Source organism: Lathamus discolor, chromosome 5, assembly GCF_037157495.1.
Source record: "Lathamus discolor isolate bLatDis1 chromosome 5, bLatDis1.hap1, whole genome shotgun sequence".
Lineage (NCBI taxonomy): Eukaryota > Metazoa > Chordata > Aves > Psittaciformes > Psittacidae > Lathamus > Lathamus discolor.
This window is the reverse complement of record NC_088888.1, coordinates 71,964,520-71,989,369: the sequence shown is the minus strand read 5'-3', so window position 1 is coordinate 71,989,369 and position 24,850 is coordinate 71,964,520. Positions and strand designations below refer to the sequence as shown.

Sequence of the window (24,850 nt, the reverse complement as noted above, 5' to 3'; positions counted from 1 at the left end):
CTAGGCACTTCAGATTATAAATGCAAATGAAATGTTATGCTAGTTAACTCTAGCAAATACTGTACAATTACTGCTATAAAATGACACACGTAGTTTCTTACTAGTTTTCTGGTGACTACCATCAAGTATATGCTTTCTGGAAAGTATGTTTATGCACTTTGACAGTTGGGAAGGAGAGTACTTTTTTTAAGAGGATGAAAATTCTTTGTATTCATATGAAAATGTTGAAAACCTTTTCACAGATCTTAAATTTCAATATTTTTCCTTATGAAAGTTGAAAAGGATTTTTTGGGGGGGAAATAGGATCTCATTTCACACAGCATAAAGAGAGTGAGAGAGAAGCTTTCTAAAGATACTGTTTTAAAACAGAGACAAGAAAACAGGATTGAACATACAAAGAAAGCTAAAGGGGTGCAAGTATACAATATATTCTTTATCTTCCGTGAAATGGGAACTGTTTCGAAGCCTTTGAGGCTTAATCATAATGAGTGATATGCCATACGATAACTCAAAGCTTCATCTCAGGATCTATCCACACTAAATCTTTGTTGCTCCTGAAAACTGCAGCCTATTTCTCAATAGCTCACTGAACTGAACTTACATACTTTCTTCATCTCCTGCTCCGGCAAGTGCAAGACCTTTGATTAAACCCAAGGGAACTCGTGTTTTTAGCAGGAATCTTTAGAAAGAAAAATGGGACTTCCATTACTTCTTTGAATGAAATAAGACTAATCCACTTTGTTTTGAAACTGAAAGCAAAAGGAAAAGAGGAAGGGGAATGGGAAAGTGGCAATGGAAGATGGGGAAGACGGATGAAAGAGAGAATGGAATGGAATCAACAAAGCTTGTAGCTGGGAAATGCTGGCCTGCAGATTAATCTAGCCCAATCTGCAATAAATTCAGGATGTGATCTGCTCAGCATCAACAATGAAATCAGTTTGAATGATACTTCATAAATCATTCAGTAATTCTTTAAAACAATGAATATTTGGCAAGATTCTTTCCCTTTCTGCCTCCTGAAAGAGGCTGCATTTTTAAAATCTCTCATTTCAGAAAATTTTCAATATGCTTAAGTATGAGCTGCTCCAAAAAGCATCTTTAGTTCTGTATTTCAACAAATTAACTGAGAGTGAATACACAAAGAGACTACCTCTCCCAGATTAACGTGAGCAAAAAATGAACTAATAAATAAACTCCAAACCACCCTTTTTCCTTAAGAAACTTTTTTACTTTGCTGAAATGCTGATTCTAATACAAACTATCACAGAAATTGTTGAATAAGCGATTTGCTACTTCTGCCTCCAGGAATAAGTGATACTTTATAGCCAAATTCACCCTGACACAATTCTTACTACATAAGATTCTGAGCTATTGTGAATCAATTATTTACCTGAAAAAAGGCACAGTAAGTCAATATAGCTAAAAACACAAACTCACCACCACAAAAAAAAAAAAAAGAAAAAAAAAACCCAAAAACCAAAAAAGCCAACAAACAAATAAACAACAAAAAAAAAACCCAAAAAAAAACCACAAAAAAAATCCAAAAAAACTCCCACTGAGGTTTAACCACAAGAGTTGCCTTGGTTTTAATCAAACCTATTTTGATTAGGCCCAGTTGAAGTTACACTAAGGCAGTTTCTTTTATAATATCTGTAGCGGAGGTATACAACATATGGTCATCAGTGTAAGTATTAATTGTAAGAACAGATCCATGGCATGAAATCTTACTATTGTATCTTAAGCATGCCTTTGTGATTCCTTGGTTTACACTCCACAAATGTGTGATCAAATGAATTCTCTTCCTTTTCCTTGACTATGCAGATTTTTTTGGACGTGGAATTGCGTAAAGCACAATACTATAAATACAGTTTGAAAATATCCTTTAAGAAAATGTGGAATGTGTTGTCCAAGTTCTCATGACAAAATCCTGGAGGATACGACTGGTAGCTTGAGCGTACTGGCTTTTTTCCAAGCTCTAATCAGACCTGCAGGGCTGACCTCTGTGCTACGGTGTAGACAATAGATTCTGGCAGCATGACATTCTCTGTCCCCAACAAAGTATGAAACAAATTGCTGAGATCATAATAAGGCCCTCTGATTATTAGTAAGCAATATTTTCAGTTTAATTCAATAGTTAAAATATCGTACCCAGCTAGTTTTATTAAATCAACAGTAGAAATTTTTGTAATGTGAAATTTCCCTTCTGCAGTCTTCATCTTACAGGTTTTTATTCTGAGTAAGCTGAAGGAACCAAAAGTAATAACTGACATTCAGACTCAGAAGGGAATAAGTACAGACACAGGAACATTCCTGAAGTAGCAGGCTATAGTTTTATTAATTCAGTATACATGGCATGTAAGAAGACTCTGTCAAGAGATAACAAGGCTACCACCCTTGAGAACTGCTTGAGTTCATTTAAAGATTCAGACCAATCTTTAGTTCTCTCATCTTTCTTCTTGGGGGGAATGGAAGATATTCAAGATGGGATTCAACTGTCAAATTCCTTTGTTCTGTGATTCTCACAAGTCAAACTATTAAAATACCAGTTCACCTCTTGCAAGATGAGTCTTCAGTTGTTTGCACACAGTAGACATGAATCACAAACCAAACTAATTAAACACTTACACAGATCTGGTTATTCACTTCTAATTAACCATTCACATTTTCTCCTCAATGTCTCCAGAATGTTATGAGGAATGAAACAAAAATTTTCTGAACTTCTCTTGACTCTGACTGTCATTCAGTCTTTAGCCTCAGGAAACAGATTGGTCACAGCTGCAACATCCCAGACAAGGTTTCTGCATTACAAGAAACATGAACAGGACAAGGCAGAGCCACAGAGACACTTACAAAGTTCAAATAATTGAATAGAGAAAGTGACACCCATTATCAGCTCTTTGGGGTACTCCATGAAACGCATAACTCCTTTGCAGCAGAAAGTGCATGTTTTTCGTCTTCCTCCACAAACCTATTTTATAAAATAAGACCACTTAGTCTCTGTCTCATAGCACAGGTTCAGATACTATACCAAAACCAAAACTATTAAAAATATTTGCACTATTAGTTCAAAAAGCTGCACATTATGTAAATATTTGAAGAAGCAATTATGCTGTTCCACCCCTTAAACTGCTACATTTGTGTAAGGATGGATAGCTGCATATCAGAAAAAAAAAATGTCCTTATTATGCCTGGAGCTCTCTGATATTTGAGCATAATGTTCTCAAGATATCATTGGGAATAAAGTTATTTCACTGTGATGACCAATAAAAAATATCTATGGAGTAAATAGACTTTAAATGAAGAAAAGAATTAGAAAGCATAGAAAAAATCTATTAAATATACTACTCTGATGCTGAAAAGAAGGGAAATAAAATCATGGAACATTTAAGATCCTCCTTGTAAGAATATAGATATATTGAGTTTATCTTAGTTTTGTGTTAGAGGAAATAGAATACTTTAAGAGAGGAATTCCTTAAACTTGACTTTTCTAGTACGTCATGCCAAATGTAAATTGATTGCGTTATCTGACGCCTAAATTTATTTGGAAGAGACCTTTAAGGCACATGTATTATCTTCCCTCTGGAAAACTATTTCCCCTGGCAAGCTCTGCCTTCCTCTGCCAGCCAAAGACCACCCATTCTGCTGATTCCCTTCTTTAGTCTCTTGCGAGCTATCTGGTAAAAAGACTTACTTGACACTCATTCCAGGTCTTTATCTCTCATTATTATTACTAATCCAGTTTTGCCTTTATTTAGCCTTCTCTCAAGACTGAGAGGGATTCTCTCTGCATTTGAAAACTAAAGAATAAAGGAAGAAAAAATGAGGAAGCTTATGTCACATACTGGTTTTCCATGTCTGGAACGGAACATGTCTGCATTTTGAAAGAAGCAAGTATTTTAGCTGGAGAACTTAGACTGAGGAGTAGCTGAGATCATACCTCAGAGCCCCAAAACAGTGGCAACAATTGTATACCTAGTTAAAATTAACATGGACAGAACATGACAAGTGCAATTATGGTTACTTATTGGACAACGCTCAAGTGCAAGGGTTTAAATAGTGTACTGAAAAAGATTTCTGAATTAAATTTCTTATAGAGAATGGAACTCATGAGAAGCTAAAATGTTTGCTTTAAAGGTGCTGAACCACAGATATTGCTTCAAAACAGCCAAAACTGTATTATCTCCTAATTGCTGCTTTTACAAGACTTTAACACACCAGGACTTTGAAATTCTCCACACTGTCTTTTATTTCTTGAGAAACATTCCTATAGATCAGGAGTTGCTCAAAAAGAAGTCTCAGAAGCTTCTATTGTAACCATATAGTTTCTAAAGAGCTAGCATTTTACACTTTTTGATTGAAGGCATGAATTTGTCTTTCTTGCTATCATATTCACACAGTCAGACCAATAACATGCTTATCAATCTTGCCTGACACACTTCCTTGATCCTTTTTGTCCTTCCTCTATTTGGTAATACATTGCTCAATTTTTGGAATTTCTTGCAGTCAGTAAATAAATCCTATCTGACAAATCATCATGCTTCTGTGACTGGAAAGAGATCTTTGGGTCACAAAATTTAATGCTCTGTTAACTACACTGCAGATAACATTATGTGGTCAGGATATCAAGACGCAAAATATGAGGGGGTTTGTGCCTTTTTTGACTAGAAGATTGCTCTGGAATGAGATGCATGCATTAACTCACAAGCATTTCCTATCTGCATTTATCTTGCTAAACAAGCTAGACGTTTTCATTTCTCCCCACTTAGGTGAGGCAAAATGCACATATCTTAAGATCTTTAAAATGTTTAGGGAGGAGTCACTAAACAATCTTTTAGGTAGGAGATAAATTTGAGTGAGAGAGAACTGTTGCCTAGGAAGCCTGACACTAAAACTCCCATAGTGAAGAGGTAAGACATAGAAATGACAATGGGAGGGGAAGGAAGTGAAAGAAGCAGTATAAAACAAAACCTGAACTCTTGTCTCCTTTAAGACACCCAAAACCCCGTGTGTAGCTTAAACATAAGTGTTTTTACAAAGCTGCTTTCTGGACAGCCCTCTGATAGACATAGTTCTGCTGAAGGTAAGTTTAAAGTAATACATCCCAAGGAAGTGAATGCAGTCTCACTCCTTTCCTCTTCTTACTGCCTTACATTATTGAAACATAGGCTTTTCCAGCAGTGAGGAGAGGTGGAATATATCCAGGAAAATTACAATTCCCTTTTCCTGCACAGCACACCAGCTGCAGAGCAGAAATGGACAGGATGCTCCTGAAGTCTGTTAAAGCTCTTAAAGTTTCCTTTAGAGAATCTGCCCTAGGAGTAGAACATCAGCCAACATCAATGCAGTGACAGAGGGAATAATGCTACTTTGGGTTATGCACATAACTTTTTCCTCCCTGATCTTGGCTGCTCTTACCCACTATTTGAAGGATGAAATGGATAGACTATTCAGAACAGGTGATAAAAAAATATAGAGAAAAAAATTACGACAGGAAAATAGGAACAGAAATTAAGGGATTTTTGCTGAAAGAAAATGTGTGGCATTACCAGATGTTTACCCAAAATATGAAACATGTATCAGCCAAGTTTGCTTCCCATTTCGAACAATTTAGTGAATTCAGTATGTGTGCAGTTTAGCCAGTCAATGCTGTAAGAAAAATACATCATAAATTAGTGACAAAGCTCATACTAAGTAATTAATGATTCAGTGATTAAGAAACAGAAATCAAAGTTGGGATGTTTGGATTCTTTCCTACACTCTGCCAATGATTTCCTTTCATATCTTCAGTAACACTTGATATCCCTCCATAAGAGATTTCTACTGCAATGTTTGGTAATAATTCTCACCCTTATTTATGATGTATTTGAAGATTAGAAAATAATGAGTACATTGCATTTTCCTAGGGATTTTCCTATACTTCAGACAAGAATCCTACAAGGCACATCTCTGTAAAAACAATGTAATTATTGCATTAAACAAAAAGGTCATCCACTGACCAACTGTGTCTATTTAATAAGAACATTTCTGCCAAGATAAGACTCTTACTGCTATTTGTATCTAGCAACAGTGTGCGAGGTGGTAAGATTATCCTTGCCTCTCTATACCCACCAGCAATTTTTCTTCTCCCAGACACAACAACTGAAACCCATGAAAAAGACTTGCTTTGTAATACAAGGCATCCTTTTGATTTATTATCATTATTTAGCTTTTTTTTAAAAAAACAAACCCAACCTTATATTAGCTATAGGTCCTTCCATGACTAGCAGAGAATAAATACCTGACTCTGAAAGCATGACATTTATTAAATTCATTATATTCTAACAGACTGGTTTTCTAATTGCAGCAGCAGTAGATAGCAGCTGGTTCCAGAATCTGCAAATGAATGAATCCATCATACCATGATTGGTAGGTTGTGAAAAGGTTGCTTAGTGTTATAAAAATCTTTGTTTATCAAACCAAAACAAACTATCCTAACCAGGGTGCAGAAGAGGCTTCCTTCAATTTTCTCCCAACTTACTCAAACAACGATTAACTTTTAATTTTGTGTAGATGGATATATTTTACATCACAACTGAGTGTGCTTACATGTCCAGCAAAAGCAAGAGATACTGTGTTTGAAATTCAGTCCAATAAAATGCACTATAAGAAACATTCGTTAGTCTAAAGTGAATAAGCAGGACCAGGAATGAAGAACCAAGACACAGAAACACCAATTTTAAATATCTTTTAAAATTACTTATTCTTTTGGTACAACAAAACCAAACATAGCAAAGACTTTCCATTTTTATGTTATTGATGCCTATTTCTTCTTCACAATTTGTAAGATGAGACAAATGTGGGTTTTTTTACTTGGCTCAGAATGATGATAAAGAATGAAAAAAACCCCTATAATAAACAAACGAAGGGGTAATATAAAAAGACCAAATTTACTAAAACTGTCTATGACTTTGGATTCCCAAAACACAAGCAAACACACTGCAAACTAGGCACAGGCTTGCTTCTATAAGCAAGTCAAAATGTGAAGGCAGCAGCACACAGTTAACTCTAACCTGCATTTGCCTTCATCTCCTGCATCACTCTCAAATTCTGGTTGCTTTGAAGAAAGCAAAGGATATGGAGACAATAGTGTCTCAAGGTTCAAGCAACAGGAGAAAAATGTGCAGTTTCTGTTTTATCTGCAACATTTTCAGATCTACATTAACACTTTTAACTAGCAGACTGGTCTCCTTTATTCACTGACTTTAACTGTTTTTTCTTTTCAAGGGATAGCCCATTGTTGTATCATTAATGTCCCCATAGTAATAGTAAGTCAAGTGTATCAGTATACATTTGTAAAAAGCATTTTCTTCCTCAGAACACATTCATATTCATTTCTTTATGCATTGCTGTATTAAATTTTGATTTTCAGTTCCTAATCATAACAAACAGATTATGTAAGGCTTTTTATTGTTTCTGTGTTTATAACAGCTGAACCTTCCACCGCTCTCATCTGTTTTTCTCACTAGCAGTCCAATATTTTCACCTTTTATAGAATAAAATGAAAATATGACTGTTTTCCTAATTCATATAATTGATATAGTTTTTACTGTCTCTGTTATCCGCTACTTTGGAATACAATTCTGATCCAGATACCTTACTGAAAAGGTTAAATCCTGCTGTACTAGTGGCATGGCCCAACACAATTAGTAAAGCTCTGAGACAGCATTAGAAAGCTAAAAGGTGAGACAAGAATAAGTTTACTGACTCATATGTCCCCAGAATAATCTGGACATACATAGGAGAGAATCGCATTTAAGGGACTCAACCCATGCAAGGGGTTCCACCTATCTCCACACACTGTATTACAGAAATAGTATTTCCATCCTGTGGAATTATCGTAAGTCAAATATGTGCAACAAACCCATTGCTTTATAAAACACCATGGCTGTTTATCACATGAAGTACTGTTGTTTCACCATCATTAAGCTTGCATAATTATAACTTAATTTTATGCCACCGCCCTGCTGTTGGGTGACTGCATGGGAGTGCAAGAGTGAATATGTACTTTCAACATTGACATCACTGTGCTTTAAAAAGGTACATCACCAAATTGAAAGTTCGACTAGTTTTTTTTCAAGTATGGTCTACGATTGAAACTTCTCTAAATGCTGATACATAATTATTTTATTATGTATCTTCTTCAGCAAGGAAGAAACATGGCACCTGAATTCCATCCAAGCTCATATTTTTACGAACCCTAGTTCAGTGAAATGTAGGATGCCTTTCTGGCACTTTTTCATGTTTCCCAGGCTGGACTATGATGGAAATTGGAACAGGCCCCAGGAGATGACAGCTGAGGAGGGCTTTTGGTATTATACCGGACTCCAAGGATGCCCTAAGGTAAGCAAGATAGCTCAGAGTTTGCACAATGCCACATGCTGTTATTTTGTTATTGAGGCACTGTTATATTTTAGTACACTCTGCATTCACAATCCACTGGCAAAAAAGTGACAGGCATCACTGGTCATCTAGTAAAGCAGTTGGTTCCCATTAGATTGGCATTTATAATGGAGCCGTTTTATATGCCTGAGGAGATACTTTTCTCTGCTACCTGTGCAATGACAAGCAACAGAGTCTGCTACACAACATCATAACCCAAAAATTAGGCAAAATTTCTTTGCCTCCTAGAGCATAGAAATATACACGAATAAATCTCTCTTCCTGCATGTTACTTCATCTGTACTGGAATGCCACTGGAACAGATCTCTACCGTGCCAGTACTATCAAATGCTGTGTATTTTGGACATGAGAGAAACACAGTCCAGTTTTCTTCAGAGTCCAAGATGCACCTGTGATATTTGGGAAAAAGTTACACAGGAAGAACAATTGTACTGGGAAAAATAAACCTATGGGGAAGAAATAAATAATGAAAGTATTTAACCTTTAAAAAAAATAATTATAGAATCATAGAATAGTTAGGGTTGGAAAGGACCTTAAGATCATCTAGCTCCAGCCCCCCTGCCATGGGCAGGGACACCTCCAACTAAACCATCTCACCCAAGGCTTTGAACCCAAATTGGCCTTGAACAATGCCAGGCATGGAGCACTCACAACTTCCCTGGGTAACCCATTCCAGTGTCTCACCACCCTAACAGGAAAGAATTTCTTCCCTATATCCAATCAAAACTTCCCCTGTTTAAGTTTTAACCCATTACCCCTTGTCCTGTCACTACAGTCCCTAATGACTAGTCCATCCCCAGTTCCAGAAGTACTGTTAAAATCAGGGGTCGAAATTCATTTCTGATATATACTTATGCAATATTGTTAACTCAGAGTAACATCCCACATTGTTTTAAGACTGCTGAATGGCCTGACCCACAGAAAGAGTATACTTCTGTCCTTTGCTCATACTGAGATTGTGGTAAAGAGCTTTAAACTGAAATCACTGTTTGAAATTTAGTTTTCAGTGTGTGAATCTGTCTTCTTCCTTTAGACTCCCTGGCAGAAGAACTCTTCCCCACTGTTTGTGCAGTGCCTAGCACAATGGGACATTGAGCCTCATTGTGTGCATTAGACACAACTGTAAAATCATTATCGTCTACACATATTTTGTTCTGGTTATTCGGTTCCTCGGCATTATTCATGTGCCCTCTACTCTCTCAACTTGCAGCTGAATATTCTTACGTGTGAAACAAGAGACAATGTTAGTAAATATGAACTATGGAGATTCTGAAATTTGCCAGCAAAGCATACATGATAATTAAACATCAGCAGATGCCTGTTATTTGCTAACTAGGCCTTAAACATCAATACATTCTGGGTTATGTTCTGCATTCCTCAGGCTATTTATTAAAGCATAGTAATAGCAAATGTTTACCTATTTTTACAGATTTCTTAATTTTAGTTTTAAATGTTGAACTGCCTGCTAGACTAAAATTATTCTTACAAGGACAATGTACTAAAAATTAGAGAAAATTTGCTCCTAGCTGATCTGATGAAGTACCACCTCAGCTTCCAGTCATTCCTGCTTTTTAGCATCTTTCAGCCTGACATCAGTTTTGGATGCAGTTAAATGCCAACTATCCCGATAAACATGTACACTACCAGCTGTGGCTCCATCTGCTCAACTAAACATTTTCACACCAAATCTGCCGAGGAAAAAAAAATATTGGTTTTGGATTTGGTTTGTAACAACTGAAATATTAAAATCTTAACTCCAGGTGGCCCTTCACTTTTTTATTCCTCTGATGAACATATTTAAAAGAAACAAACCCATTTATTTACACTCTGCCTCAAACCCACAAAAATCTAATGGAAGGGATTTGGTGCAAAAAGAACAGATAAATAAAACGGAAATCCAGGGCTGATAAACCTCTAATATAGCCCTTGCAGAGCCGCTGCAAATGCCTACATGACTGAGCAACCTAATCCATGTGCAGCCAGCAGCAGCTATAAATAGCTCCTGGTCCCTCTGCCCCACCCTGGAGGCAGGTAAGGCTGGTGTGCTCCTCAGCCTGCTCCCAAAGTGCTGGAGTTGCAAACCCAGAGTTACAACTGGTACTTCAATAAACTGGTTTGATAGCTGCAATGTTTCAGAGACTTTTATGAAAACAAACGGTGCCCCTGTTTTTTTGAGGAGGGATATCTACCGGAGCAGTGAAGCCAACATCCTACCAGAATACTGGATGTACTTGCTACCAGTCTTCACTGACTTCCACGTGTACAGCACGCCCTGAAGGGATAACTGTGTATCTGTATCAGACAGAGGTCTAGCTTATTACTACTAATCTCCTCTTTTTGTATTTGAACATTCAGATATTCCTGAACAAAGAAATAAGAAGTTCTCAAGAAATGGCAAAACATCATTGTGAACGTGGCTTTTGTTTGAACTGTGAAAATCGTGTTGGAAAGTTCAGCACAGTTATGAAAGAGCACAATGAACAGTACCTGCCACTGTGCTAGAGCAGTAACCCTAGTGTACCAAACAAGGATCAAGGTTTAAACTGCACTAAGCGACTGATTTTCACTTTCCACTTCCCTGATGGGAACTCGACAGAAGGTGTGGGTCAGCCCCAATCCCAGCACTATGAAAGCCAGAGCGGCTGCTGTGAAACAGGAATAGCACAATGGCTGAGCAGGAGGAGAAGACTAATCCTAGCCACAAGAAGCACAAGTATATTATTCTTGCTATACCTGCTAGGGTGTAAATTGCTCCTTCTGAGAGCCCTTGACTGCACATGTCAGAGTCCTGAGATAATGTCATACTTTCATGAGCAACTGTTTCAAAATAATGGCTACAACTGTATTTAACTCAGAAGACCAGCCAACTGAGACTAGCATTTGTTTTGTAGAGTGTCATCTTAAATGCAAAACCAGAACAACTCCCCACCCTAGTTAAGGCTTTTAAACAGTTGCAGTAACATAAGAAGTAAGAAAACAGCAAAATAATGGCTGAAAAGACTACACTGTGGTTAAAATTCAAAGGCATCCTAGTGGAAAATAAAGAGAGTTGAAAAGGCATGATGATTCTGTAATATTTGTTAATGAAATCCAAGAGTAATTTTATTGACAAGAATGAAGTAATGTCAAAAATTTCATGCTGAAGAGACATCAGACCCATTTAGCTCCAAAGTACTCCTTGACAGCTGAATACATTTCTCGTCTAGAAGGTTAAATTGTATTTTGGATATTATACCTTCTTCTATTCTGTTACATATGTTCCTCATAAAAATGAAAGAAAAAAAACCTTGCTCCATCTAATAATTTTTTCTTATTAAAAAATTGACACCCAAGAATATGCTTTAAGTAGATGTGGCAAGCAATTAACAGTTTAGACTCCACATCAGAGATTTTGAAGTCTTTTAAATACAGCTTTCTCATTATTTCATTCTGAGTTTATTCTTACTACCAAAGTCTAGAACGTAGGAAACCCAGAAAGCTTTTCCAGCTGCTAAAATTAAACAACACAGAGTAAAACAGTCATGAGACAGGCATCCAAGTTCTGCATAAAGATTCAGGTTTATACATTTTTTCCTTTCTGATTCACTAAGCTCATCTATCAGCATGAATACAAATGTATCAGTAGAAAAGGAGTTTGGACTAGAAAAAATTGTTGTATTGAATAAATTTATCGCCTAATAGTTCTTACTAATGAACACACTGCGATCTAATACTTTGTGCTGTTGTATCTAACAAATTAATACAATTTAAATGTGAAAAATAAATATCTGTCTTTCTTTTCCTTCACATTTTTGAATCAAGATGCATTACAAATAATCTCAGTAATAAACTAAATTCTGAGAGACGTAAGTTCCAGAAATAAGCCAAATATTTTATGTGCAGAGGCACATGTAAATAACCCACTTTACTAGCTTCTGTATTTTGAAGTTCTCCAAAAGAAGTAATATTAGCATCAGTCAGAGAATAATGAAGAGTAGACCATGTTTTTGTAAACTAAATTATGAAGAACGAAAAGTATAAAAAACAAGATCAATGTCCAGCATTGTACACAAATAAACCAGACTTTCTGTTTTTCAGCAGCCAGCATCTCTGGCTGTTGGTTAACAGCAAGGAATAATATTTTTTTTAAATAATATGTCATAACACTTGTGTCATTATTTTAGTATTCAGCTTCAGTGTAGCTACTGCAGTTACCTATGTCTGTAATTTACAACAGAACAAGTAGTTTAAGCAGCTTCTTTAGAGGAAAAGCTTATGAACCATATAATCCACCAAAATCTTGTAATGATGATTTCCCATCATCACGGGAGCACCTCCAGTATGAAGACAGGCTGAGAAAGTTGGGGCTGTTCAGCCTGGAGAAGGCTGCATGAAGACCTCATAGCAGCCTTCCAGTATCTGAAGGGGGACTACAGGGATGCTGGGGAGGGACTACTCGTTACGGACTGTAGTGACAGGACAAGGGGTAACAGGTCAAAACTTAAACAGGGGAAGTTTAGCCTGGATATAAGGAAGAAATTCTTTACTGTTAGGGTGGTGATGTACTGGAATGAGTTGCCCAGGGAAGCTGTGAATGCTCCATCCCTGGCAGTGTTCAAGGCCAGGCTGGACAGAGCCTTGTGTGGGATGGTTTAGTGGGAGGTGTCCCTGCCCATGGCAGGGGGGTTGGAACGAGATGATGTTAAGGTCCTTCCCAACCCTAACTATTCTATGATTCTATGTTCATCTGTTATAAGTTGGTATATTTTCACTGTAGTCCTTTGAGCTGTACTAGTTTCTAAAGCTAGGGATCTTTACAAACACAGAAGCATATAAATATGTATTTTTCACCCTTTCTCAAGGAGCAGAGGAAAGAGCAACTGAACATCTAAGCTGGAAAGTGTCTTTTTGTTCCACTATGGCTGTTTCTGTGTAACTATCAAGATAGAAGCAAGTCCAAGAAATCTGCATCACACAGAGAAATAAGGCAATGTTTTGATAGTCATCAGATTCTTTGGGAATTAACTCAGAGACTTTGATGCAAATTGTACTGCTGTATGCACTCTCCTATAGATAAGCCTTATATTTACTGTGAAGAAATCTACTGGAGAACTTCCAACAGTGAAGCTATCAAAACACTGGGGCTCGAGATAGCCTTTTAGATATTTGTGCACAGGCCAGGAAGTCTGTAAGATAAGAGTGGAGACTGAAGTTAAGCCTAATTCTCTGAAAAGCCAATGTAAGGCAGTCTTCATGTGCTCATGGTAGTCTGAGTTGCTGTGACTTTTTGTACCAGACAACTTTTCCTACCCAGTAAGAACTTTGTGCTCACGTATACATACTGTGTTGCTGTCATCCAAGGGAGAAGTAGTAAATGCACAAATAACTGCAGCCAGTTTAACATGCAGCAGGATGAGGTTGACTTACCCAATAGACTGTTCCATGTACCAGATGTGGCAGCTTTAGTGTCAAAAAAGAGTACAGAAATACTCCCCAATTATAGAATGCACTGATCAAAACCAATGTATAACTTTCACCAGAAGCTAATAGTGGGCCTCAAAACTCATTGACTTGTTTTCTTTTTGCTAGTGTCAACTCTGCCTCATTCAGGCTCAGTTTCAACCTATTATCCTTCATTTCATTTGCCAACTGTATACTGGGCAGCATAAAAAGAAGTGTGACCAGCAGGTCGAAGGAGGTGATCCTGCCCCTCTATTCTGTTCTTGTGAGACCTCACTTGGAGTATTGTGTGCAGTTCTGGTGTCCTCAACATAAGAAGGACATGAAGCTGGTGGAGAAAGTCCAGAGGAGGGCCATGAGGATGATCAGGGGACTGGAGCACCTCCCGTATGAAGACAGGCTGAGAAAGTTGGGGCTGTTCAGCCTGGAGAAGAGAAGGCTGCGTGGAGACCTCATAGCAGCGTTCCAGTATCTGAAGGGGGCCTACAAGGATGCCTGAGAAGGGACTCTTCATCAGGGACTGTAGCGGCAGAATAAGAGGTAATGGGTTCAAACTTAAACAGGGGATGTTGAGGTTACTCACTGTGAAAGTGGTGAGGCACTGGAATGGGTTGCCCAAGGAAGTGGTAAATGGCTCCGTCCCTGGCAGTGTTCAAGGCCAGGCTGGACAGAGACTTGGGAAACATGGTCTAGTGTCAGGCATCCCTGGCAACGGCAGGAGGGCTGGAACTAGATGATCTTGAGGTCCTTTCCAACCCTAACTATTCTATGATTCTATGATTCATTTCTGTGTTGCTTTCTTGCAGTCAGTTGCCACTACAGTGAAACTGGAATGGTTATGGGTCTCAAAGTACAAAAGGTATATGATCTACAAAGTACAAAGTATATGATCTACATATTTCTGGAACATACCATCTATCTGACCTGTTCACACAGCAGCCAAGTGTAGATGCCAAAAAAAAAAGCTAACAATAAAACTGATTCTTGAAGGACACCAGAATGAAGAACAGAAAGGCAGCCTGCCCTGACTACTTGTTGAATGTGTTTGTCTGGGAAAAATGCCAGCCATTTTAGTGTATTACTTTGGATCCTGCTACCTCTCTCAAGCAAGAAAGTACTATCTCATGATCAACTGTGTTAAATGACTCAGATATGTCTAAAGTGATGAGAATAAATGTCTGTACTGTCTCCACAGACAGGAGCAGAATACCTATTACACATGCCACTAAAGCCATTTCATGCCCTGCTTTAAATTCAGATTGTGCTGGATCCAGAATTTTATCTTAATTTAGTTAATGCAGTTGGCCTTTGTCTGGCTTCACTATGAGCCTGCATTAGTTTCACAATTATTCTGTGTTTGTATGTGGGGACAAAGAAAGATGATTACAGTTAGCTGTAGGGTGAAATGTGGAAACTATTATAGAGCACATGGAAATGCTACACAAAGGTTTGCGACAGGAAATTAACAGCTAATCCAACTGAAGCTACAGGGGGAATGACAAGGATATAAGACATAATTATTCAAACTGGAATTTGCTCAGGACACTGAGGTTAACACCTCTCCTCTTGCAAATTGTGCCAAGGCTACAGCTGACAGGACTTCAGGTTTTTTATTTTAGTTGAAAAGCAACACATCCAAGTGCAAAATTCTTTTTTCCACAAGGGACAATGGGTTCGCCATAATACAGTGAGAAAGAACTGTCTCCTGAATCATCCTTAATACTTCTTTCAACACCTGGATTGCCACTGCATGTTATAATTCATTTAAGTAATAATACTGTGTGGTATAACCCTACTCAGTCTGATAGGTAAAGAGAAACAGTTTAAGGAGGTATAGCTACAATGACTATGAGTCAAATATTTGTGTAATTTATCCTTGTCAACTAATTAACAAACTAAATGCAACACACAGTGAACTAAACACTGGAGAACATATCCTGGAAAGTTTTTAGGTTTTTACTTTGTTAAGCAAGACTGGTAAGATGAATGCACTTTATTAAAACCCATATAAATGTACACACTCTCACACATAAAAAATAATCAGTTTTATGATGTTCAAAACTGTACAAAATGTACTATGTCTGTGGTATTTTGCTTATCTTTCAGGAATGATAGATCATTTTTTTAAAGGCAAAAGAATGGATTGAAACCACACAATGTTTTAAAAAGCAGTTCCATTCAGAGCTCTTCTTTCTTGATAAATTAACTATGATCAGCAATGGAAAAATAAATTTTATTTATTATTAGCTTCAAATAATTATATATAATAAAAAGGATTTATATAATCAGTTTCTACCAATGCCCATATATTTCAGAAGTAGCCTTTACTTTTCAATCCCTTTGTTTTTGTAACACACATCATGATTTTCAGAGATGCTAGCTGCCTACACGTCCAGTGGCACTTCAGTTATGCAGCAAATACTCCTGCCAATGAGTGTGGCAGGTGTCTGCTTTGTTGTGGCCTTGAAGACTGACTGAGCAACTCCATGCAAGGGGAATTTATGTCCTATCACCACATCTTCCTTTCTTAGTCTTTGAAAGGAACAGTTCCCCATAGTTAACACTGCCAAAAATCAGGCCATGGGCATTAGTGAGTGGGCATCCAGCACCTGAAGCATTCAGAGAAACCACATTTAAAAATCTTGGTCATATTTCTCCATCACCGTGCAATTATGCAATTACTTATAATCTGTAACCTTAAAGACCTTCCTCCAGGGGTTTCATGACATAGAGAAGTTAATGACCCATTGCAAAGTACCTCCTTATAATGGTATTCAAAACTTCATTTTAGTCCCTTGATTATGAATGACATGCTTCTTGTCTTACTGCCACTAAGGTGCTGAGTCACGAGCAGCATAACATATGAAAGCATAAGATTTAACATTAACAAAGCTAGGATAAACATGATCTTCCAAAGAGTCCCTTAAACTTGGACAACACATAAGACTGTAATATTACTATCTGTAGCAGAAAAGCCTTTTAGCATCTAGGTTTTGTGCAAGACAAAGTAATGCAAAATTTGTCTAAAGGGCATCATAAGAATCAGTTACTACTAAGGATCATAAACTTGTCTTCTGAGTTTGAACCATTGATGGCATAGTATAAAAATAAAGATAAAAATTCAAATTAAAAATAAATGTTAACATTAAAATTTAATAAATAAAATAAATAAAAATGCTCTTTTGAAAACATTTAACTGTAATGCCAATGTAAAGCAGTACTTTGGACTACCCATTTTACTACAACATGATTTGTACTCCCACGAATTAAAAAAAAATGTTTTGATTAAAAAATTATGAAGTCAGAATACAGTCTAATGTATTTTTAGTACCAATGATACAGAATTTACAGATCCTAAAAGGTTAACAAATGCAACATTCACTTAAAAGTAAACAAACTGGGGATAAGTCTTTGCTCGCCTTCTAAGCCTTCTAAATTTACACTATCCAATGAAACAACACTTACTCTATGCTTTATCAGTCTTGACATCAGTATTAAAACAGCTATACAAACTGCCATAATTGTTTATACATCCCTTCCAGCCGTTTCAATGTGAACAGTGTCCTCCTTGTTTCTTACCCTACATGCAACTATTTAATCTTCTCCAGTTCACATTACCAGACTTCTGCAATCTCAACAAAGATTTTTATTTTCTATGTCCAAACTCTCTTAAGTAATAAAAAATACCACCATCAAATTACATGTGAGATGTTTCTGAGAAACAGGAGAATGTAACAAAATATGAAGTGTTTTCCTAATTAAGAAGGTAAGAGTGAAAGGGCACTTTGGGGTCACTGTGTCCAGTCACCTGCCATCTCAGGCAACCACGTAAAGTCATTCCTCCAAAAAAGAATGACCAAGCTCAGTCTTAAAATCAATTATGTCTCCCACTACTCCCATCAAAAAGGAGCTCCAGAAACTCACTGGTCTGATGGTTAGAAAACTTCTAATTTCCAGCTGAAATATCCCATGTTACAAAATCAGCCATTTGTTTTTACATCACTACTAGTCATTCCATTAAGCTTGCGTTTCGTTCGTGATTTTTTCCCACATTCCCTCCCACTGTATTTTTTAATACTAGTGGAATCTGTGGCAGTAAGGAGTCCTTCTCTGTGGTTCCTGTTGAATCTCTGCCATGAAAGATGAGAGGAAGAAAAGTAGATACTACATACAAACATAACTCTGAAGATTAAAAAATAGGACATTCCTAGAGAAATGGAAGAAACACAGTTAAACTCATCAGTTAAAGCAGGGAACTGAACCTGACTCTCCCATTTCACAGTCTACAGCATAATGCCGGAGCAGCACTTCTGAGCATCTCAGTCCCACATACACTCCAAAATGTCAAATTAAAGCCAGAAGGAAATGAGCTATATTTTCAGGTAACTAGGTCCAACAGCTTTTCTTCCAGCATGTTTTCCCTGAATCCTTCTCCTGATGCACCTGGTTTCTACAAGCAGACAGTGAAATTTTATACTGTTCTTGATCCCTCCTAATAGTGGGCTACTGATAAAATATTTCTGTTCTCCTCTGTGCTTAAAACCACACGATTCCATCGTTTCCTTTACATGAGATCTGTGAAACCACAGCTGAGAGTAAAAGGAAATTTCTCTTGCCTTCCTAACACTGGAGTCTGGATTAAGAATGCAGGACTTAGCACTCAAGTCCTTTCAAGTATTTTTTATAGTTTCTTTTCCAACTGTAAAATGGAGCCAATCAGCACTTTTTAAAGTAGTGTTTAATTACTTGTTTGAGGTTTCTCCAGGCTTACACATGATCCTGGTGCTGAAACAATACAAAGAGGACTATCTGTGATGGAGTCAACGTTGTAGTCTTACTAAGTTTTATTTTCTAAATGGCCACTCTTGGACTTTTCAGAAGCAGATTAATTTTTTTTTAACACTAAAATATAAATGACTTCACACTTACCAAAAAGAAACCAAATCTAATTATTAGAAACTAAATCTAAATGGATTCATGCCTATTTTTAAAAACTGATCTGCAGTTCATTGTCATTAATCATACAGACACTACGAAGTTTCTGGTTTCAAAATGGTTGTTATTTTTAAGATCAGTTGGAGACAACAAATCAATAACAACAATACAGCACCTAATGCCACAGAAGTGACGAATGTTATAGGAGTCTGAGCCTCTTCTGTTTCATTTTTTATTAGTTAATCTCTGCAGATATTATACTATATTAAATCTGTGCCACAGCCATATTTATTTTTTTAGCTTTTCAGTTATATGTATGTTCATTAAAAAAAACACCACAAAACCAACCAATCAAATGAAAAAACAAACCCCCAAAACCCCCAAAAAACCCCTAAGAAACCCCAACCACTTCATGTGATGAGAGTATATTTCATTCAATTCACAACCGGTTACAAAAATCTAAATACTTTCACATTTTGTAGTATAAGATCTATCTGGTCATACATCAAATTAGTAAATTAAAAAAAAAAAACAAAACCAAATTATTTTATCCACAGTAACGCTTGTAATCAATCACCTTACCTTACTACTATTTTTTTTCTCCATATCCCTCCCCCACAATGGAAAATGGATGTAATAATACAATTAGCAGTGGTTGCCTAACAGGATCATTTCCTGGAAAGTTAAAGTATATTTTTAGAATGGTAATTTCAGGTGTTCCTACTAAGAAATTACATTTGAGATAAATCAGTGCGAAAATCTATAAATCTGAATAACAGATCTGTGGCCAGATTTTTCCAACACCATACTGCAGTTCAGTGCAATCTGCAGGCAACAGAGACTGTGTGCAGTTTTATGTCCAGATTTTATAGAATACAATAAAACAATTAGTATTCTAACTCAAAATGGATACAAGTTACAAGCAAAAAAAAAAAAAAAAAGAATAATTTCCCCAGTGAATTCCCTTGGAGAAAAAAAAAGGCGTAACAAAAGATTCTCTGATATTTCTCATATTTTGCATATGTGCAAATAATAGTTACTGATGTCTATGAAGCCATTAATATTGTCAAACAAAAAATATTGTTTGCGGTTGAAGAGATTTTAAAAAAAATCAAAAAGGATATCACGCACTCACTTCAAGGTTAAAAGAATAATGCAAATTCACATTGGTCCCTGATGATCGAGGTAGGATTAACATATTTTCACCTTCTCTAATAGAACTGCTTTGCTACAAAATACATTGTTCTGCACTGTCATGATGTATGGCTCATATTTAGAAATCTGACAGTTTAGGAGTGCATTATGGCATTCCATTAAACTGAACACATTTTTGTGCTGCACAGGAAAAGATAAAGAGGCCACAATTCCTGTCTTCTTTTAAAAAATAATGCGTTTTCTCACTACAGTAGTAAAAAATTTAGAAAATGCAGTGTTTAGTGGATTGGTAAATTCTATTCTCTGTGTTTCAAAAACCAAGAGGAAGATAGCATTATTTCACATAAATCCTATCTGCTTTACAAGAACATGAACTATATTAATTGACAAAGGTGGCAGCTAAAACCCTCATTTACAACTGCAATAACAGTAATTTTAAAATCCTTTGGAATTTGACCTGTAAATGGACTGTGATGTTTCAACTTCTGAGTGATACTAATGACTTCAGCAATTTTAAAATGCTAGCAACGCTGTTGATGCATTATTATTTCACAGAATAACACTGTCTTGGAGACAAGAAAGAAGGGAAAGAGGAGGGGAAAGAAGAGAGGATTGAGAAGGCTAAGGAAAGAGGACCAGAAAAAAAAACAGTGAAAGTTCACGTTAGGACATACATGTGCAAGGACTACCTTATTCCTATCGTGACAGGACAGTGCAAAGCTGTCTACAATCCCCTGGAATGTAGACAAGGCATTCATATAAGAGCTTTTATTTATTCTTAATACATATTTGCAGTTCTATCATTACAAACCCAGCTATATTATAGATGTTATTAGCCCATTGTCCAAATGTGTGAAATTTCCTTCACCCCAACAAGAATCTAGAGGATGCATTCAAAATAGCTTATTACTTTTTTCTTCAGTAGTACACAGCACATATTTTACCTTCCCTTCAGTCTTTTACCCAAACTTTTCAAAATCAAGATGAATAAAGAAACAGGTTTCTGAAGATCCCTGTATCTCCCAGTGAGACTCATTTAAGATACTTGATCGTGAAGAAAAGCAGAAAGGTAATGCTTAACCAGAAAAAAGGAATATACCACTGAGTGGGAGTCCTTTCATAACAGGACCTAAAAAGGTTGTACTCTTGAAGCTTCAGCTGAGCATTTGAGTTTCTCTCTCTCCTGATGGCTGGGTCAACAAAATGTAATGTAGAGCAAGAAGGTGGCAAATCAATCATATCACACTGCAAATGTATGAGATAGGATGGTGGCTTTGAGAAAGTGAACCAGGAGATCAAGGCTTGATGGTTCTGCCTTTGCTCACCATCATCAGGAGCTGTGGGAAATTGTCCTCAGCATTTGTACCTAAGCTTACTCTGTGATTGTCTCCTTATTAATAGTTTGAATTTGCTGACTATAAATGACTTTATTTCAAAGCAAACTAAAAATAACAAAACTGGCTCCCAAAGTTTAGTATCCTCTACTGTTCTTTACAGCTACTTTTGTGCAATCTTACAAGGCTATCAGGTTTAAAACTGCTTGCCCCAGAGCCATTAGAACAGAAGCTAAAAAAACTTATGTCTGAACAACCTCTTGAGCTTTAATGATGTTGTAATGTGGCAGAAAGGTGACACCTAAGTTTCAGAACACTTCCAATATAAAACAAACCTAAGATCTTTCCACACCAAAGATAAAGAGTAATGGTGCTGGTCTCCATAAAATTATTTCTCTCATTTGGAGTAGTGGGGTGAGAAAAAACATGAGCCATGAAAAAGCAATTTAATGTGACCAGTCTTGTTATTTTAGAGTACTGGGTGAACAGCTTATTAGCTGCAACAAGAACCAGATCTTCCCAGGTGCAATTAGGGAACGGAGAAATGCATCAGTGTTTCAGGTTAAAAACTGCTGTATTAAAGACCTACTTTTGTCCCATGGGAGACTTACCTAGGACACCACAGTAAGATTCACAAGAGTTAGGTTGCCAGAAAAATGTCACAATGATCAGTGATTAAAAGCAAAGTTCCAGCAAGAACAAACTATTTCAGAAAGGTCAAAATCTTGGGATTTTTGTTTAATAAGCAAATGTATTATTAAAACATCCTTAAGGGCAAACCCTGTTACCTGCTCACTGTCTGAGAACTTGGAGATTCCTGGTGAGATTTGTTTCTCTTTCATAAGAAACACTTGGCAGTTACCCAGTGCATCCATCAGAGCTGTAGGAGACCCAAGCTTTCTTAAGTGCGTGATAAACTGGACTAGTCCTGTTCACAATCTCTCTTGCTTTACAGTTCTTAGGTAAAACACAGAGGGGAAAAAAAAATCTTTTAAGGGAGGTTTACAGGAATTCCAGTCAGGAAGAATTTGGCCATTACTGAACGAGGAAAACCAACAACTTTAGATTAACTTGAAAACAAGGGTTTAATTCTATTACCCATTTTAACAAGAAAAAAAAACAACAAACCCACAAAAACAACACCAGGAAGATAGATAACTTCAACCTATCTGTGTACTTATATAGCCACTAGCAAAATAGTATCTAAACGCCTCACAGTCACTAATGGATTTTTCTTCACAATGCTCCTTTGATGCAAAGAAGTTCTATTATCCTTAATCTTCTCATGAAGAACAGAGTCATGGAGAGATTAAGTCATTTATCCAAAGTAACATAAAATGCCTATGGGAATGACTATGTAATTTATCATGGATCCCCAGAGCCCCAGTCCAGTGCCTAAACCAGTAGACCATTCTCTTCTTAACAGACGAGAGCTACTATACAGTACCTTAAATAACCTTTCAAAATGGCTATTTTTTACGTTTTCTGCTTTATCACCATTCTAAAGAAAGTTATTAAAGCAAGAGACTTGGACAAAGCTTAAGTAAGCACCTTGTATCTTGTCTCAACATCAGCTGTGAAACCTAGGAACACAAATACTTTACAGACCAAACATTATATTTCTCTTCAAAGTCAGCAGAAGAGCTAAAGCTGAGCAGCTTGGCAGCTGGCAAAGTCCTTCATGCTCTACAAATGACCATGGTTTAATAAAGGTTTTGCTTTACAGATGCCGTTTGGTTTTGGTTAGTTTTTTGGTTTTGGTTTTCATTTGGTTTTCGTTTCAGATGTTTTTTTCAAAGCTTTTTATATTCCTGTGACTGAAAACAGCTACTATACTAGCAATATGTAAGTCTGAATAGATGGAAGGAGCCATTTGGTAAGTACCAAAATATATTCTTTCCTGGCAAACTGAACAAAACAGAAGAGATCAGTTTATGATTTGGTAAAGCTGCTTAAGAACAAAAGGAAGACTATTGTTTTCTTTCTATATTCAATGAACGGCTTCTGTTTGAATGTAATCCAATGTGCAGGAGCACCCATGAGACTGGGAGTCTAACCCACTGGGTCAGTATACACCTCGAAATATTCAAATTTAATTTAATTTTAATTAAAATATTAAAGGAAAACAAAAAAACAAAACCAAAAAAACAACAAACTACTGACATTCTGTCTTTATCCAGAAAATAAGTACAATCCACATCAGCAGTGTAAAATTCTCCAGCTACTATGTCCAACCGAAGGGATCATGACCAGGAGTGAAAAGTTTAGTAGGTCATGGTGCTTTTATCTTACCTTCTCTTTCAGGGAACTGCCAAAAGCACTGCTTATGATGATGTTTATGAAAAAGAAAATGAACTGAGATCATAATATAATTCCATATAGTTCACAAACAACTTTCATATGGTAACAATTTTTGGTCACTGCTTGGGTTGACTGAATTTGAATTGGTGACCTAAAGGTGAAAGATTCTGCATACCAGGATCAATCTCCATGCTGTTCATTGCTCCCATTTTCTGAAGTTCAAAGTGGTAGAAGCAAGAGTTATATGGCTAAACACAGTTGCCTCCACTTTTCACCCAGTTAAATATTTTCATATTTTTTCCGTTAAAATTATTTTGATTATAAAGCACAATTATATCAAATTTTCTGGGGTACGGAGAACTTCTGATTAAAAAAAAATGCATCACCATTAAATAAGAAAATAATTTAGCAGATAATCAAATTTTCTTGTCAAAAAAGTTTTTCAAATAGTAAAGAAAAAACTGTTACAAGTTCAAAACCTATCTACCCATTTCAAAGCTTTTTAGTTAAAAGTATCAAACAGCTGCTTTGACTAACTTAAAAAATATGACAACATAGAAAATCTTCATACTTTCTTAATTCCTTTAAGAAAGTTTTTTCTAATCCAACAATTCTGTTCTGTACTCAAAACATGAAACTTAACTAACACATTCTTATCAACTTCAGTAATAAACTGAGTAAATTTATTTCCAGGAAATGGGCTTGTAAAAATTCTCAAAGAATTCTTAGCAGTATCTGAAGTAAGATGTTTCTCTCAAAACCTTAATAAAATTCACCATGTTAAAATTTTTCTTTGGGGAATGGGAAGGGAATGGAGAGGAAATAGAGAAGAATAAACTTTCAGAGATACAATGAATTTAAAAAAACCCAGTGTGTCTGAAGTGTAGGCAACTGAATGAAAGATTCTCACTATGTGATTACGTGTTTTTTAACCACTGAGACAGCACTTTTGTTCGGCTTTCAAAATATCTTAATTCTTTTTTAATGAGATAGGCATAAGAAAAAAGAATAACCTTTCCTACAAATTTATTACCATGTTATTTCATCTGCTGGTTCAACAGGATGCTTTTAAATGTCTATCTTTCACCCACAGAGCAATGAAACACAAAACTGAATACAATTGCATATTCCTAATCTGATATTAGAAGGAGGACTTCTAATTTATCCTCTGAATGCACCAGCTCTACAAAGTAACTCTTTGGCATACAGAGTTCATACTGTGAAAGCTATACATTATTCAAGAGCAA

The 24,850-nt window shown here is 36.5% G+C and overlaps 1 protein-coding gene across 6 annotated transcripts in view; it reads right to left on the bottom strand.

Moving 5' to 3' along the window:
* The window catches only part of EPHA7 (EPH receptor A7), a 167,766-nt gene that overhangs the window by 70,879 nt on the left and 72,037 nt on the right, over positions 1-24,850 (bottom strand). Inside the window, exon 6 of one of the 6 annotated variants that reach the window (XM_065681214.1) lies at positions 2,330-2,968. The exons of the other annotated variants lie outside the window; for them this stretch is intronic. Within the exon in view, the coding sequence (XP_065537286.1) occupies positions 2,856-2,968 (113 nt within the window). The 3' untranslated portion in view covers positions 2,330-2,855. Of the gene's footprint in view, positions 1-2,329; positions 2,969-24,850 lie in introns of those variants that run through there. 6 annotated transcript variants of the gene reach the window in all.